Genomic DNA, 17,406 nt, shown 5'->3' with positions numbered 1-17,406 from the left:
CCAGCAGAGTCTGAAGTGCCCACTGGGCACCCAAGTGAACTGGCACTTCTAGAGATGGGTTTGGGGGAGACAACAGACTGAAGATTTGGGGGACTCCCCCTTGTGCTCAGGGAGGTAAAAACCTGACCCGTATCCAGGAGGATGAGGTTTGCTTCCTGACCTCGCTCAGTGGTTAAGGATCTGGCGTGGCTCTGAGCTGTGGTGTAGATGGAAGACTTGGCTCAGATCCCATGTTGCTGTGGCTGTGGTGTAGGCCGGCAGCTGTAGCTCTGATTTGATCCCTAGCCTGGGGACTTCCCCACGGGCGCTGGCGCGGCCCAAAAAAGACCAAGCAAAAAGGAGAGTGCTTATTCTCATGACTCCTGTCCTCCGAGGACCCTGCTTCCCAGCGGATTTGGCAGCCCCTCCTACATCTGCAGGAATGCTGCCCCCCAACAACCGCATTCAGCCGGCGGGCCCCACGGCCTCCCGTTGGATCCGACCCGGCCCCTTGACTTGCCTGAGCTGCCAGAGAGAGATGCCACACCAGCTGCAGGCTCTAAGGAGGGCTGGCGGCCTCTGTTCTCACTCCCTGAGGGTCCGGGTTGCTCCGCTGGCGAGATCACAGAGGGTGAGCCTGGACACGAGCGAGACCTTCTCAGAGCTGCCTCCTCGGTCGCACACCCTGACGACTGCAGCCGTAGAGGCCCTGGCCATTTCAGCTTCTGCTGCTGTGTAACAAGGCACCCCAGTTTACTACTTACTCTGAAAACGAGGCTGCACTCAGCCGGGGGCTGTTCTCTGCGTGGGATCTGACTGGGACAGAGCATCTAAGACATCCTTTTGCTGTTGTATGACAGCTCGAGTGGAGTGGCTGGGCTGGCTGGGGGCTGGTCGTGTGTCCCTTCCATTAGCCCTCTCAGCAAGTGTGGCTTGGGGTTCTGCACAGCATGAGGGTCTCCAGGTAGTGAGCTGTTACCTGTGGGCAGGCCGCCAAGAGGGAGGGAGGTGAAGCTTCCAGTCCTCAGGCCTGGGCCCAGAAGTCCCAGAACCTCAGTAAACGCGTCAAAACAGTCCTACGACCAATGGAGGAAAGGAATCTATGGCGACAATTTGAGACAACTTACCACAGCAGCCAACAGCAGGAGAAGGTACCAGCTGAGCCCAGTCTAGATCATGGATTCATGAGAAAATCCACAATTGGTTTGGGGTTTTTTGGGGGGTTGGGGTTTTTCTTTTTGGTCTCTTCTGTCTTCTTAGGGCTGCACCCACAGTATATGGAGGTTCCCAGGCTAGGGGTCAATTGGAGCTGTAGCCACCAGCCTATGCCACAGTCACAGCAACGAGGGATCCGAGCTGCATCTGCAACCTACACCACAGCACGTGGCAACGCCAGATCCTTAACCCACTGAGCGAGGCCAGGGATCGAACCTTCATCCCCCTGGATGCTAGTCAGGTTCGGTAACTGCTGAGTCACGCCAGGAACTCCCACAGTTGTTTTAAGCTAATAAGGTCCGGGTCATTTTTTATGCACCAGCAGATGCCTGGAACAGACCCTGACACTTAGAAGCGAGACACTGCCGTAACGAGATTCTAAAACCTGCACTGACTCTGGAATCGGGCAGCAGGAGGACTCCGGCAGGGCAGTGGGGACACCGCTGGGGAAGGCTGGAGAACAGTGAGCCAGGTCGAGTATTGGCAGGAAAGTGGCCCGACCATTGCCTGTGGTAACGTGGAAGACAGAAAATGGATCGAATCATCTCATTTCCCAGGCGGAAAGCTTCAAGGGCCAACCAGCTTCTTTCCGTTGTTGACGCCATAGTGAAATAAAGAGAAATGAACCAAAGCAGTAATAGTCCATGTTCCAGCAGAAGCTGGAAGGAACATTTCAAGCTAAGTCTTGCAGTTGGAAAGTAAAAACTATTTCTCAATCCCAGGCTTTCCAGGCAGCAAAAGTTCTCAAGGGAAGAAGTGACACCATGAGGGAGTTCCCTGTGGTGGCTCTGGTTACCGCAGTGGCCCCAGTTCAATCTCTGGCCCGGGAACTCCTTTTGTCTTTTTAGGGCTGCACCTGAGGCATATGGAGGTTCCCAGGCTAGGGTTCGAATGGGAGCTAAGCTGCTACACCACAGACACAGCAAGGCGGGATCCGAACCTCGTCTGTGACCTATACCACAGTTCATGGCAACGCCAGATCCTTAACCCACTGAGCGAGGCTGGGGATCGAACACATGTCCTCATGGATCCTAGTCAGGTTTCGTAACTGCTGAGCACGATGGGAACTCCCATGGCCCAGGAACTTCCATGTGCCACATGTGCAGCCACACAAAAAAAAAAAAAAAAAAAATCCGAAGGCGAGGGATATGACCCCTTGTTAAGACCTCTGAAGGGTTTCCAGGGGAGGGAACCCTCACAGACGCTGTCGGCCATGCAGAAAGTTTTCCAAGTGTCTTGAGGTCATTGTCCCGCAACACCAGGCTCATCCCCCACAGGAGAGAGGGGCCGCTGCAAGATATCTGCAGGGTAGCTTTTATCTAATTAAGTGAGTTATAATTTGATACACAGAAAATCCACAAAGCTTTAAGCGGTTGTATCTGCTTAAACAAAAAAGAACAAAGTTCAAAATAAAAGAGGTGTCAGGCCCCAACTTTGTACAGGCGAGCAGGCTGAGAAAGCTGCTCCAACATGGCCAGTCTGCTATGGAAAAGGGAAGGTGACTGAGCACATGGGGCCAGGAGGCAGCGGGAGCAGCTGAGAATAGCCCAAACGGTGGGTTAGGGCACCACTTGCCGGGGGTTGGGGGGGGGATTAGAGGACCGTGGTGACGGATGCCTGCGGCTGCAAGGGCAACCCCCGTCCCCCTCTTGCACAGTGTGTCTATTCGCTTACCCTGTGCTTCCCCACGGAGTGTTGCTAGCTGCTGGATTCCAAGCCTAGAGCCCTGGTGAGGTGGTGGTGCTGGAGTCTTCATGTGGGAAGAGCCCAAATCATGGGGGGCCAGAGGACAGACAAGGAGGCAGCCTGTCCCACTGGCAGCCCATCAACGACTTGCACTTTCCGGGACTTAGGCTCTTACGCCCAGGCCTCCTGCACGAACTCCAGGCTTGCCCGAGGCGGGATTCAAGCAGAGGCCCACCTGTCCCCTAGAACGGAGCTCCATGCCTAGGCCGCCAGCGACAGCAGACCAAGACGAGAAGTGAGAAGCTCCAGGCGAACTCCTAGCTGAGCCCCAGTGAAGGGAGCTGACACCGTGTGGAAGGGAAGGTCCCTGGTCAGTCGCAGAACCGCGCAAAGTAAGTCAATGCTGCCTTAAGCCGTGAGTTTTGGGGTGGTTTTGTCACACGTCAGCAGATGGCACGATCACCACCAGCACCTGCGCCCCGCGTGGTGTCAGGTCCGCAGGGCTCTCAATCCCTCCTCTCCTCGCCACTCCCTCTGTCAACAACCCTTTGGACTGTGAGGGGACCTCCAACCCGCGGATCTGTCCCCTCTCTCCTTTCCTCACCCAACTCAAAAGCCCCGGGCAAGACCTGGGACCGCCTCCCTTCGATGCTCTCATCCCGTCTTTTCCCAGCTCCCCTGTCCTCGGAGCCGCTCTCCTGGGACCACCACCATCTGCCCCCTCTCACTTTTAGCTGACGGCCTCATTTCCTGCTGACTTGAGGAGGAAGAAAGTTCTCAGCAGAAGAGAACTCCCCTGGAGTTCCCGTTGTGGCGCAGTGGAAACAAATCCGACTGGGAACCATGAGGTTGTGGGTTTGATCCCTGGCCTCGCTCAGTGGGTTAAGGATCCGGCATTGTTGCTGTGGCTGTGGTGTAGGCCGGCAGCTGTAGCTCCGATTAGACCCCTACCCTGGGAACCTCCTTATGTTCTGTGTGTGGCCCTAAAAAGACAAAAAGACAAAAAAAAAAAAAAGAGAGAGAGAGAGAACTCCCCAGGAGTTCCTTTGTGGCACAGCAGGTTAAGGAGCTGGCATTGTCACCGCAGCAGCCTGGGGTCACAGCTTTGGTGCAGGTTCCATCCCTGGCCCAGGAACTTAAAGAAGAGAATGCCCCAGAGTCCCGCATCCACATCCACTCCCCTCCAAATGCAGGCGAGCTAACCACCCGCACTCCAGTCACTCCTGCTGAGCCCCCACGCTCCCCACTCAGGCGATCATCTCGATGGTTCTCCTTTGGTTGGGCTTGTTCCCACCGGCAGGCAACGTGCTATTTCCTTTCCCACCATGAAACCAACCATCTCTCTGGCTTCTCGGCCTTTGGGTAAGATCAAGTGAAACCAACCATCTCTCTTGACTTGCTTTTTCTTTCTTGCTTTGGCTCATTTTTTTCCTGCTCTGTTTTCACCAGAAACGTTATAGAAGAGCTCTCGATTGCAAGGTCTTTTTTTTTTTTTTTTTTAAGGGCCGCACCCATGGCACATGGAGGTTCCCAGGCTAGGGGTCTAATCAGAGCTGTTGCCGCTGGATCCTTAACCCACTGAGCGAGGCCAGGGATGGAACCTGCAACCTCATGGTTCCTAGTCGGATCCTTCGCCACTTCAGGAACTCCAGTTACAAGGTCTTTAATCCTTCCCTTAGACCCCCAACTAGCCCATTTTGTTGGAGTTATTGCCCCTCCACTTACTTCTCAAGGTCCCCAGTGCCCTGGTGCTGCACGATGTATTGACTGATCCCCAGCACTGGCCGTCCAGGACCTATCGGCAGCATTGACAAGGCTGACCCCTCGTGTCTGTTCACACTTCCCTTGGCTTCTCGCTCACTGGCTTCCCTCCACCAGACACCCTCGTTCTCTTTACTGACTCCTTCTCTTTCCAGCCTTCCTTCCCCCTTCATATGAGAGTACCCAGGGCTCAAGCTTGTACCTCTCTTCTTCTCTCTCTGCATTTTCTCCCATGGTGAGCTCATCCAGTTATGCGGCTTTATGTACAACAAATGTGCTCATGAATGCCCAATTTCTACCCTGGCTGGACACCTCCCTGAACTCTAGTCGTTATTTAACTGCCTTTATAACCCTAACATGTAGCATGAGTGAGAATACATTTGTATTTTGCTAAGCCACTGAGAATTTAGAGTCGTTTGTTACTGCGGCATAACCAGGGCTGCCCTGACTGCCACACACCACTGTCACCACAGGCGTCCAAACACCGTCAGTTCTTGGACTGGTATTTGCATGAACTTCCTCAACAGGCTCCCTGCTTCCGTTCTTTCCCCATTGTCTCCATCCGCCAGTGTGAGTCACTGAAGAGCTTTTCCTCTGTTCCAATCCTCCACGGACTCTTTCCTGAGCGTAGAAGTCCAAGTCCTCACGGGAGCTGACATGACCCCTTTCCAGTCCCCACCTCTCTGGCCTTGTCCCCTATTGCTCTCATGCACTCCAGTCTGGTCACAATGGCCAGCTCCACGGCTCAGACGCTCCAAATGTGCTCCCTGGACACTGGCCCTTCCTGCTGCTAGGAATGCTTGCCCTATATTGCACACAACTCGCCCCTCCTCAACCCAGTTTGTTCAAATTACTTGTCAAAGAGGCCTGCTCTGCCCACCTCCTTCCCCAGGACCCCAGCTCCCTAATGCTCTTGTTTCTCACAGCACTGATCGCTTCCTAACGTGGCATATAACTCACTAGCCATGGGCCTTTTCTGCCTCCCTCGCTAGAACCCGAGCAGGGGTTTTTAATTTGTTTGGTGCCCTGGTGTAGAATGGTTTCATTGGGGGCTGGGAGTGAGAGCAAGCTGGACTGGTTGCCAGGAGACAGGCAGAGCCCCCCAAAGTCGTCAGGCCTTAGAGTTCCGGTTTAGGAAGGAACTGGCCCAGGCTGTAAGCGCTCTAGCTCGAGGCCCTGGGAAGGCTAGTGTAACCGGATGATGAGCTATGGAGTCCTGACGCGGGTCCCTATGAGGAGGTGGATGGCCAGGGAGGAGGAGCGCGGGCTGGTGCCCGCCATCCAGCAGCGTTCGGTGGGCTCGCTCCTATCTGCTCTGCCCCCCGCCCCCCAGCCAGTACCCTACAGCAACCCCGGGCTCCGGGGCCCCGTCCCCACCTTGGCCTCCTGCCTGCTGTCCGCGGGCTGGGAGCCGTCTACCGGGAGCCGCAGTCAGTCCCGCAGGGGCCCTGACCTGCAGGGCCTGGACGGCCCGAGATGCGGAGCCAGGCCGCTCTCCACGAGGTGTAGGGGCCGGGCGCGGGGCAGGGGCTAGGTAGCAGACGGGAGATTGGAGCCGGGAGCCGGTAGCGCCGCCTCCCGCACAAAGCTTCCCGCGAAACTGACGTCGCGCGGGGCGGCCGCGCAGGCACCGCCCCCGGCCGCGCCCCTCCCCCGCGCTCGCCCTGCTCTTCAGCGCGCCGGCGCATTCGCCCTCTTGTCATTGGCCGCGGCATGGCGGCGCGCGCCGGCCGGTGCAGTGCGCGCCCCACGATTGGCCAGGCAGCGGCGGGCGGGGGTGTGTCCGCGCCGCGCCCCGCCTCTGGCCCCGCTCGCGGTGGTGCGCGCGGCAGCGGCGGCGGCGGCGGCGCGTGGCAGGTCCGGCGGGCGCCAGGCGGCGGCGGCCCGAGTCCGGCCCAGCCTCGTCCCGCCCGCCCGCCTGCCTGGCCCCGATTCCGACCCGGAGTCGTCTGCCTGGCCCGCCCGGCGCGCTGCGGCCCCGCCCCGGCCCCGGCGCCTCCCGAGGGAGCGGCGCCGCCGGCCGAGCGCAGGCCCGGCCATGACCGACTTCAAATTGGGTATCGTGCGGCTCGGCCGGGTGGCCGGGAAGGTGAGCGGCGCGGGGCTGCGGCCAGAGTCGGGCTGGGGGCGTGGGGGGGCTGGGCCAGGGGAGTGGGCTGGGGACCAGGCCGACGCTGGGGGTGAGGGGCCAGGCCGGGTTTGAGGATAGGGCTCGGGGTGCGAGGCTCGGGGGTTGCCGGGGCTGGGAGTCGGGGTCGGGGTTGCGAGGCTGGGAGGAGGGGGCACAGGGCCGGGCGGTTGTACGGGAGATAGGCTGATGGCCTCGCCCCCTCACCGGTAGCCTTCCTCTGGCCGCCGCCTGGGGTCCCGACCGTGCGCCGTGGCCGGGGGGAGGTGGGGGCTGGAGGCTGCTCCTGCGGCCCCGAGGCGCGCAGGCCCTTCCGAGGCGGCGCGCTCGCTCCTCGCCGAGACCCGCGTGTGCGCGCCGCTGGTGCCTGCCGGTCCGTAGTAAGCTTTGCGCAGGGTTTGTGTTACCAGCGGCGGCCCGGGCTGGCTGAGCCTCAGTGGGCCTCGCCAAAGCAGGACCTCCCTCTGCTTCTCTCGCTTACCTGGCCCCGCTCTCCACGTGTTCGAGGCTGGAGCTTCCCAGCACCTGTGGGCATTGAGGCTTGGCTGTTTTCAGGAGCCGGCCCGCCGGCCGTGCAGCTGCACCAGCCACGGACCTTACCCTGGATGGGAACCCTGTTCCCATCACCAGCGGCGGAAGCTTCTGGTGGGAGAGAGGAGCAGAGGCAGTCAGATGAAGGTAAAACCGATTCATATCCTAGAAAAAAAACTTTCCAAGTGAGAGTGAGACTGGTTCTTGCTCTTCCTGCAAGGGAGAGTGACTTTCTAACTAGAGTGGGTTCCTCATCAGCTCTGAGATCCCTTCTAACGTGATGACAGATTGCGTCCTCTGAAACTTTAATTTGGAGCAGACGTTTTGGACAAAGACGAGGGACAATTCTGTGAGCACCTGTATGCGGACCACCTGCCTCTATCAGTAAATGTTAACTGAAATCTTGGGGATAGTCTGCCTCAGTCCTGGGCTTCTCCCTCTACTCCAGTGAAATCACCATCTTTTTTTTTTTTTTTTTTGCTTTTTCAGGGTCACACTTCAGTATATGGAAGTTCCCAAACCAGGGGTTGAATGGGAACTCCAGCTGCCAGCGGTATATCACAGCCACCACCACCCAGATCTGAGTGGCGTCTGCGACCTGCACCACAGCTCACAGCACCGCCAGATTCTTAACCCACTGATCGAGGCCAGGGATTGAAATGGTGTCCTCATGGATACTAGTTGGGTTCCTTACTGCTGAGCCACAACGAGAACTCCTCTGGGGCATTTCTCATGGTTGGTCTTGAGCAGGTGAAAGTGAAGCCTGATCCCTTTCCGCTGCACAGTCTTGAGTGGGCAGTGACCGGCTTTGGGCCTCTCTGCCTGCTTTTCAGGGTAAACTGCCCCAGGCCCGCTGACCTCTCTCCGTTTGAAGGGGCTGTTCCCACTTATTTCTAGTACCTTGGGCTCCTCAAATGTAATGTCCTCAAACATTAATTTCCAGACCAAGTACACACTGATAGACGAGCAGGACATCCCGCTGGTGGAGGGCTACTCCTTTGAGGTAAGGACGGCTGTCGCTTTGCTGGCATACCCTCGGTCATGCCTGGGGAAGCTCATGAGGGCTGGGTTTACAAGGCAAGACCTTGCACGCGAGCATCTCAGGTTGGCCAGTGCACCCTCTAGAGCCCAGGTCTGGACGGGACCTGGCCGTCACTGGCCGTTGGAGCCCCTCAGTGAGCTGGTCTTCCCCCACGTGCACCTGCTTGCAGGCTCTTCCAGAGAGCCTGTCTGCGGTGTCCTGTCTGTGATTGAGTTCAGTGGGATAAGTGCCACTTCTGTCCCATTGCCTCCCACCCGCTCTCTGGCCTTGGCCCTCACCCCGCCTGGTGCCCCCCAAGCTAAGCTCCCCCTGCCTTCCTCTGCTCCTTGCCTGGTGAAGCTGTCCTCCCTCCAGGAGTCTGCGGCCCAACCCCACACGCTTTTCTCAGCCCTTCACACTGGCATGCTCACCTGGTGGAGGGCTTCTCTTTTCTTACTGCATTGGGGCTTTTTTAAGGACAGGGAAGTTTATTTCTCTGTGTCCTCGATACTTTGCAGAGTGGTTTGTGAACAGGTCTTGCCTCAGTACCACCCGTCTATGGGAGCCTCCACAGGCCCCCAGGGTTCTGGGAATAGATGGCCATTGGTCTCTCTGGCTTGTTTCATTCATTTTTCTAAGAGGAATTTGGAATGTTGTTGAGAATTGGAGGTGTTTTTGTTGTTGTTTTTAACACCTGCACCCATGGCATATGGACATTCCTGGGCCAGGGACTGAATCCGAGCCCCAGCTGTGGTGATGCCAGACTCTTTATTTTTATTTTGTTTTTGTTTTTTTGCTTTTTCTAGGGCCACTCCTGTAGCATATGGAGGTTCCCAGGCTAGGGGTCGAATCGGAGCTGTAGCCACCGGCCTACACCAGAGCCACAGCAACGCGGGATCCAAGCTGCGTCTGAGACCTACACCACAGCTCACGGCAACGCCAGATCCTTAACCCACTGAGCAAGGCCAGGGATTGAACCTGCAACCTCATGGTTCCTAGTCGGATTCGTTAACCACTGAGCCATGACAGGAACTCCACCAGACCCTTTAAACCACTGCGCCAGACCAGGGAGTTAAACCCACACTTCTGTGACGACCTGAGCCATTGCAGTCAGGTTCTTAACCCACTGTGCCACAGCGGGAACTCCCTGAGAATCAGAGGTGTTTTAGCAGATGGTTTTCTGTCTCTTCTCAGGCCCGGATGGAAGTGGACGCAGACGGAAATGGTGCTAAGATATTCGCATACGCCTTTGACAAAAACCGAGGCAGGGGCTCGGGGAGGCTCCTTCATGAGCTGCTGTGGTGGGTGTTTTCTGGGTGTTTTCAGACGCCTGCTTCCTCCTTCGAGTTTGCGTGAGCCCTGAGCTCAGCAGAGCCCGCCCTCATTGACGGGTGGCGCCTTCCCCAAGTGTCCCGTTTGCCCTGAGTCATTGCCACTAAGCCGGAGGGGTGACTGCTTTACCTCTCACAGCTCTGCCGGGAGCCTGAGTCTACACCACATGCACTCTGCACTCTCTCTGGACACGGCCTTCTCCGGGGGAGGGGGATCTGGTCCCTCCGCCCGGCTCTTGCCGAGCCTGCTGGGGGTGTGGGGAAGGGCCTTTTTCTCTGTGGGGTGAGCAGTGCAGTTCTGAGATAGAGGGGGTGTCCTCTAGGCTGTGTATGAGACGACTGGGGCTTCCACCATTGGCTCCTGCAGCCTGGCTCCTAAGTCCAGGAGCCAAGCTATCAATGCGGTCTGTCCTCTTTGGGCCTCTCAGCAGCCTGGCCCCTGATGCGCCCCCGTCAGCGTGACCAGGGGCCTGTTGAGAGCACCTGGCCGAGGTGCTGGGGGTCAGGGGGCCCGTGTGGAGAGCTGTCTGTTTCCTAGGGAGCGGCACAGGGGGGGCATTGCTCCCGGGTTCCAGGTGGTGCATCTCAACGCTGTCACTGTGGACAATCGCCTGGACAACCTGCAGCTGGTGCCATGGGGCTGGCGGCCCAAAGCTGAAGAGACCTCCAGCAAGCAAAGGTGGGTCATCTTGGGGCTTGGTGATGGGGGCCTTCCCCTGAAGGAGGCCCCGCAAGAGGGGTCCGTGTCTGCTCTCTGCTCCAAGGCGCTAGTGGGTTTGGGGACCTTGGTTATTTTCCCCACGAGGGGAGTCCTCCTTTTCTTCCCGGGGGGAGGGTGCCGTTTGACAGTGACCTTTTTGGGGTGGTCTTCTGAATTGACCCTGGCAGGGGAAGGTTGGTGTGGGCTGGATCCTGGTAGGTGAGCAGGACTCCCCGAGGCATGGCAGGCGTCTTATCACAGGGGCCTCTGCACACAGACGGGTCTTTGACATGCTCTTTAGCGAACAGCTCGCCTAGTCAGTGGCTTAGGGCTTGGCTACTGGGCCTCTGCTTTTCCTGGGTCCTGGGGCAGTGCTGTCCTTCAGGTACCCCACTTGGGCCCGTAAGGTGCTCCCAGGACAGTTCCCAGGAACAGTCCCTCTGAGCTTCGTGGAGCCTTCGGGAAGAGCTGGAGGACTAGCCGGACAGGAGCCAAAACGAGCCGGGTGTCCCTGGCCACATGTGCATCCTTTAGGGGCCCCTGCATGTCCTCGGCCCTGGGCAGCTCTTACTACCTTCGGCTGTGCCGGTGCTCATCTCCCCTGCAGACAGAAGTCGGGGGGCGGGGGGTGTCCGGTGTCTCTCAGGAGCTTCACAACAGCTGGAGACAGGGTGGAACCTTGGCAATGGTTCGGGTTAGTGTCTGGCAGAGCCCCATGCAGTGCAGGTGGAAATGGCAGAATGAGCCGGCTAACTGGGCTTGGCAGTAGAGAATAGTCCCCAAGACTAAGAAGGCCACAGGCCATAGAAGGCTGCTGCAGGCCTGGAGGGCCGTCCGTGACTCTGCGAGGGGGGCAGGAGGCCTCTCCAGGCCTCCAGGCCCGTGTTTCCTAGAGCACGGCCCCAAGGCCCCCTCATGCTGTTCTTGAGCAAGGCTGGCCCTTTTTTACAGGTGAGTCAGGACTCCCATCCTCTGGGGGATGGTGTTAGCCTAGCCTCTGTCTGCAAGAGACAGAAACTTGAGTCTCATTTGGCTGAAGCACAGCAGGAGCATGCGGGTTCCCCGCGGGATGTAGAAAGCCCTGGCGCCTCCTGCAGGTCTCAGGAGCAGCTGCCAGAGCCACGTGCCCGCTCTCCTCAGCCGAGGACAAGCTGGGATCAACTCCAGTTGGATCGTTTTGAGTCTCCTTTCTGCTTCCATGCTGGGGGCAGGAGGGTTCTTTCATCAACAGAATGAGGGCGGCTCAGCAGGCAGCTCCGCTCTGGATCCCCCGGGTCACCTGGCACTCGCACAGGACCCTCTCTGAGTCCGTGAGGTTCCCACTGCAGACACGGGAGGGGCACTGCCTACCCTTCCTCCAGCAATGGGTCTGCCTCTTCCTGGGCTCTCTGGGCTGTGGAGCCTGTCATCTCGGGCAGGTCTCCCCATGACCCGTGGCCGAGGGTTGCGTTCGTGCATCTGAGCTCCGTGTGTTGTGAGACGAGGGGACCCGTCAGGCAGAGGTTCCACCCCAGCTGTCCCATCCTCCTTCCAGGCCACTCACGGGCAGCCCAGGGCCATCCCGAGGCTCCTGCCTGCTGGTTGTCCCAGGAGCTGAGTGCTCAGGGGTGGGGTTACCTTTTGTTTGCAAGCTGGGGTTCAGCTCCTCAGCACATCTGTCGGGGCAGAGCTGGCCGCAGGCGAGTGTGCCCTGAGCTCCCCTTGGCCTGGCGTGTCCTTCCATCTCTCATCCAGTGGCCTCTGTGGCAGCTCTCATCAGCGTCCCATCTGTGAGGTGGGGTTCAGCACCTCAGCCCCTCCTAGGCCCGTAGCTTCGGCCCTGCTTCCCCAGTGTCGCTTCAGGGGGGCCCTGACGGCTGCCCTGCCGGGGCGCAGCTTCCCCCGATGCCTCTAGGAGCTGGCTGGGACTGAGACGCGCCTGTCGTGCAGAACTTGATTGAAGAGCTCAGAAAGTTGTCATTCTCCCACATCCTGACTCATCCTTTTCTTTAAAGAGATGTTTTTATTGTGGGAAAATACATGTAATATTTTCTTTTGAACCGTTTTAAGTCCGTAGCATTAAGCACACCCACGTTGCTGTGCAGCCATCACTCTCCACCTCCAGAAATCCCTCGTTCCCCAGACTGAAGCTCTGTCCCCAGTAAACACGAAGTCCCCACCCCTTGGCCAGCCCTGACACCCGCTGGTCTATGCATTGGCCAGTCTTGGGACCTCGTCTGAGTGGGTTTGTGTGGCGTTTGTCCTTGAGTGACGGGCTTGTTCCACCCTGCCTCCATGTGCTCCAGGCTCACCCACGGCGTAGCATGTGTCAGAATCTCCTTTCCGTCTCAGGCTGAACAGTCTTGCGTCAGTGGACGAGTAGCACGTTGGGTTTGTCTGTCATCCACCCACGGGCCCTTGGTGGCCTCTACCACCTGGCTGTTGGGAACAATGCGCCTGCGAACACAGTTGTGTGAACAGCTCTTCCGAGTCCCTGCTTTTGCTTCTCTCAGTGTGTGCCCCGAAGTGGAATTGCTGAGTCGTGTGGTGGCTGTGTGTTTAGTGTTTGGAGGAGCCCCCGTGCTGCTTTCCCAGGCATCTGCACTGTTTCACTTCCCTCCAGCAGTGCAGAGGCTCCAGTGTCTCCACATCCTCGCCAACACTTGCTTTCTGTTCAGTTGCTAGTAGCTACCTCCTGAGTGTCGGGTAGTCTCATTGGGGAGGTTTTTTTTACTGTGTTTTGGTTATGCGGTGGCACGTGGAAGTTTCGAGGCCAGGGATCAAACCTACGCCACAGCAGTGACCTGAGCCACAGCAGTGATGATGGCAGATCCTCAGTCCCTGTGCCACCGGGGAACGCCTCATAGTTTTGACCTGCATTTGACTGATGATCAGTGATGCTGAGCATTTTTTTCTTTTTTGGCCGCTTGCGCAGCATATGGAGCTCCTAGGCCAGGATCAGGTCTGAGCTGCAACTCTGGCAACCCACTGTGCCGGGCCAGGGATTGAACCTGTGTCCTAGTGCTGCAGAGATGCTCCAATCCTGGTGCACTATGCGGGAATTCCTACTCATTTTTACTTATTTATTTATTTATTTGCCACACCTGCAGCATGCACAAGTTTCGGGGCCAGGGATAGAACCTGTGCCACAGCAGTGACAACACCGGATCCACGGTGCCACCAGGAAACTTTTAGGTTTTAATTGAGTTGTAGAGTTCTTTATATATTCTAGACTTGAGTCTCTCATCAGCTAGATGATGTGCAGATGATTCCCCCCCCCCCACATTGTGTAGGTCGCCTTTTCAGCCTATTGATTGCCTTTTTTTTTTTTTTTTTTTTAAAGGGCTGCACCTGCGGCATATGAAAGTTCCCTACACCACAGCCACAGCAACGCCAGATCCAAGCCGTGTCTGCAGCCTGCACCACAGCTCACAGCAACGCTGGATCCTTAACCCACAGAGTGAGGCCAGGGACCAAACCTGCATCCTCGTGGATCCTAGTTGGGTTCGTTACCCACTGAGCCATGAAGGGAACTCCTTTGATTGCCTTTTGATACACAGAACTTGTGGATTTTTCAGGGACTCCTTGTGTCTGCTTTTTCTTTCCTTGCTGTGCCTTTGGTGTCGTAGCCAAGATCATTGCCAAAGCCGACGCCATGAAGCTTTGTCCGATGTTTCTCTGAGTGTTTTATAGTTGGAGTCTTTGTTAGGTCCTCAGTCTATTTTGAGTTCATTTTTGTATGCGATGTTCGAAGAGGGCGACCCTTCCTTTGCAACCAGGTCCCTCCAGGCTTGGCCACCAGGGAGGGTGGGCAGGGGATGGTTCACCCGGTCCTTGGCCATCACGGTGCAGGTGCTGCTTCCTTGGAAGGCCAGCTGCTCCCTCCCTGGGGTTTGCCCCCTTCTCCTGTACCTGTTGCGAGGCCTGCGCAGGCACCTCAGTTCGAGCATCAGGCAGAGTTTTTCGGTTGCGAGCTTCGAGCTCCTCCAGCAAGGCGCACGGTTAGAAGGATGTAGAGCCGCACGCGGCACCGAAGGAGGCGGCTCAGCCAGGCGCAGAGGCCAGTGCTCTTGCGGCCACCAGCAGGGAGAGAGGCTGCCTGGCCTTGCGCAGGGGGCGCAGGCTTGGCTGGGCCTGGGGCTGGGACCGCATGATCTACATACCTGTTGTGTGCCTGGCTGTCCGAGGGGTGGGGGTGATTGACCAGCAGACACAGCCCTGCCCTGTACCTTTTTGCGGTTGAGGTCACAGAGAAGCAAGCCCCGGCGTCAGGGTGGGCCAGAGGAAGGTCGGGCTGCCAATCAGAACGTGGGGGAGGCATCCTGAGATGAGCAAGCCTCTTGTCCATCCCTGGAGTCAGTCCTCGTCACCTCCGTGCCTCAACTCTTTCTGGCCAGAGAGTACTGACGCGTCTGCCTCTCTCTTTAAGGGAGCAAAGCCTATACTGGCTCGCGATTCAGCAGCTTCCCACGGACCCCATAGAGGAGCAGTTCCCTGTCCTGAACGTGACCCGGTACTACAATGCCAACGGGGACGTGGTGGAAGAGGAGGAGACGTCCTGTACCTACTACGAGTGCCATTACCCTCCCTGCACGGTGATTGAGAAGCAGGTGCGCCGCAGCTGGCTCCGGCCGCCCCAGCCCTGCCCGGGGTCTGGTCCCTACAGACCCCAGGCCTCTCCCAGAGCCGCCCTTTTGCAGCTTCCCCGCTGTGGTGGCTGTCCCTTTGTCGCCGCCTAACCGGGGCCCAGGCCCTTCCGCCCCAGTTGCAGGGGTTGCCGGCTCCTCGCGTAGTCTATGCCCCACAGCCGACTCCCCAGCGTGACCTGTGTGTCCTTTCAGCTCCGGGAGTTCAACATCTGTGGGCGCTGCCAGGTGGCGCGCTACTGTGGCTCCCAGTGCCAGCAGAAGGACTGGCCCGCGCACAAGAAGCACTGTCGGGAGAAGAAGCGCCCCTTCCAGCACGAGCTCGAGCCGGAGCGATGACCGATGACCGGGCAGCAGAGCCGCCTCAGGCCCGAGATGCCGCGGTGTCTGGATCTCCGCGGGGAGGTGTGGACAGGCTGATGGCTGGACCAGAGCTACTGGAGGAGCCGCCCAGCCCCGCCCCCGCGCCACTGGCCCCGCCCCCGCCCCGCCCCCGCGCTCGCCTGGAGCTGGAGCAGAGACCGCTGGGAGGCTCCGCAGGGACAGTTCTCATTATTTATATGTTAATATGTTTGTAAACTCATGTACAGTTTTTCTGGGGGGAGGCCGTGGCAGGGTTAGCAATTACAAATAGTGTCATTTGCTGTAACACTCAAAATTCTCCGGGTTAGCCGGGCCGAGGAGGGCGGCCTGCCTGGGACCTGGCACAAGGCAAAGTAAAGGGTGGGACACCCGGGACCCTGACTGCGCCCTTCTCTGCTCGCCTCCTCCCCGGTCGCCCGTGGGCATGGGTGTGGCTGGAGCCTGTGCTGTGGCCAGGCCTGGGGGTGGCTGCCGAGGTCGGCACTCTTCTCAGCCACCACTGGTGCCCTCTCGCTTTGACTCAAGAAGCGCGTGCGTGGGGGCTCAAGGTGGGGCCTCTGCCAACAGCTTTCCTGTTTCCTGGCCTGGGCCGTGGCCCCCAGGCCAGGCCTCCCTCTCCTTTCTGGAAGCCACAGAACACTGAGCACTGGGCAGCATCTTGTACACCTTGCATGGCCATCTTGGGGGCTATGAGCCAGGCTGTATGGCCTGGAACTTACAGGTTTGCAGGGAGAGTGAAGGCTGGGCATGCCAGCTGTGGTCATCCATCTTGGGCCATCCCAAGCACCACGTGGGTCCCGCAGTCCCCTGCCACACTTCCCCTTTTGCAGCTCTTCTGCCATCTTCAGAATCCCCTGTGTGTTCTTTCTTCCCCTGGCTGAGGCCAGCCCCCTTGGTAGCCTATGGTCCATAAGCTGAGCTTTTGGTAGTTTCTGCAGAGCTTGGAGTCCTCCTGGGGAACAGGCTGGCGAAACAGGTGACAGCAACATGCCAGGAGCTGGAGGGGAGCCTCAGTCCCAACCCCGAGGGAGGGTTTTCTGTAGTTGAAGAAACTCCACATGCCCCACATGTGTTTTTGCTGAGAAGACCTTGCTGCTGTCTGTGCGAGTCAGCTGTGTGTCTTCCTGGGCAGGGCCTTTTCTGCACAGGTGAGGTCTGCGCTAGGTGCCTCCGGGCCCAGGTGGGGCAGTAATGGGGGCTCAGAACTGTCAGGAAGATATGTGGGATCCCGAGAGCCCTACGGGCGGCAGCGGCCCTGAGCCCTTGGGATGTTCCCAGAGCCAGGCCAACTCCTGCATCCTGAGGCCAGCTCTGGGCAGGGATGTTGGGGTGAGGGGACCTGTGTCCGTTTGGGTGAGCTTCCAGGCATGGGAGCCTGCCTTCATAGGCTCCTGGGATGAGGAGGCCCCAGATCACAGGTTGTATCTTGCCTGTGTCCTTTGGGGAGTAGCCAGGTCGACACTCTGGCCTGTCTGCATCTTCTGGCCAGCATTGTCTTGTGGCCAGCTGGTCATTGGAAAATTGCATTGAAAGGGAAGTGGGAGGGTTTCAGCTGACCTAGTGGACAACACACTGGGTTCTGACCCCTGGTCACTTTCTCCCATGGCTTGTGGCACATTTGGAAGAGCCTTTACTTGGGGCCACAGGACTGGTGCTGTAGCTGGTGGCTGTCCCTTGCCTGATGGTATTGCATCCCGTGCTGGAGCAGGGATGGTGGCCATGGGGTCCTGGGGTTTCCCTCCATTGCTGCCGCTGCAGCAACTGGAGTGGATGCACTCGGAAGGTGCCCCGAGGTCCACACATTCAATTCCCATTTGTTTTCTTTGTCCTTTATCTGATATCCAGCCCCTGGTTTCTCTTCTGATGGCCTCCACCTCTTGATCTTTATAGCCACACATCTCAAAATGTTTGGAAGCTCAGCATCCATTCATATGGCTGAAACATGGAGTTTGTTTCCCACCTGTTTGGAATGTGCTGGTTGGGGATGCTTGACTTCACTGGTACCGGACCAAATCCAGGACGGCTTCTTGCTCCCCGATCAACCTTTTCTGCTTCCTTGCTTCAGC

The 17,406-nt window shown here is 58.1% G+C and overlaps 1 protein-coding gene and 1 long non-coding RNA gene across 5 annotated transcripts; one reads left to right on the top strand and one right to left on the bottom strand.

Moving 5' to 3' along the window:
* Positions 1-350: 350 nt before the first annotated feature.
* LOC125120602 (uncharacterized) lies at positions 351-6,223 on the bottom strand. Of its 2 annotated transcripts, none has more exons than XR_007133350.1 (3): positions 6,019-6,223; positions 744-958; positions 351-616 (listed from the first exon to the last, which is right to left on the bottom strand). It is a non-coding gene; the product is annotated as an uncharacterized LOC125120602 (long non-coding RNA). The 2 variants fall into 2 exon arrangements; XR_007133351.1 differs by lacking the exon at positions 6,019-6,223 and adding an exon at positions 1,107-1,212.
* A 222-nt stretch (positions 6,224-6,445) lies between these two features.
* Positions 6,446-15,715, top strand: ZMYND19 (zinc finger MYND-type containing 19). 3 transcript variants are annotated; one of them, XM_047769103.1, is made up of 7 exons: positions 6,511-6,730; positions 7,325-7,447; positions 8,244-8,303; positions 9,516-9,622; positions 10,191-10,331; positions 14,761-14,941; positions 15,173-15,715. In XM_047769103.1, exons 1-7 carry the CDS (start codon positions 6,680-6,682, stop codon positions 15,314-15,316), a joined length of 807 nt encoding a protein of 268 aa, XP_047625059.1. In that variant the 5' UTR covers positions 6,511-6,679; the 3' UTR covers positions 15,317-15,715. The 3 variants fall into 3 exon arrangements, with proteins under 3 accessions (XP_047625062.1, XP_047625059.1, XP_047625061.1); XM_047769106.1 differs by lacking the exon at positions 7,325-7,447 and having other exon boundaries at positions 6,446-6,730; XM_047769105.1 differs by lacking the exons at positions 6,511-6,730; positions 7,325-7,447 and adding an exon at positions 7,973-8,134.
* The last annotated feature ends 1,691 nt before the right edge of the window (positions 15,716-17,406 follow it).

This window comes from Phacochoerus africanus, chromosome 2, assembly GCF_016906955.1.
Source record: "Phacochoerus africanus isolate WHEZ1 chromosome 2, ROS_Pafr_v1, whole genome shotgun sequence".
In the NCBI taxonomy this organism is placed as follows: domain Eukaryota; kingdom Metazoa; phylum Chordata; class Mammalia; order Artiodactyla; family Suidae; genus Phacochoerus; species Phacochoerus africanus.
The sequence above is the reverse complement of the archived record's forward strand: the minus strand, read 5'-3'. Positions and strand labels throughout refer to the sequence as shown.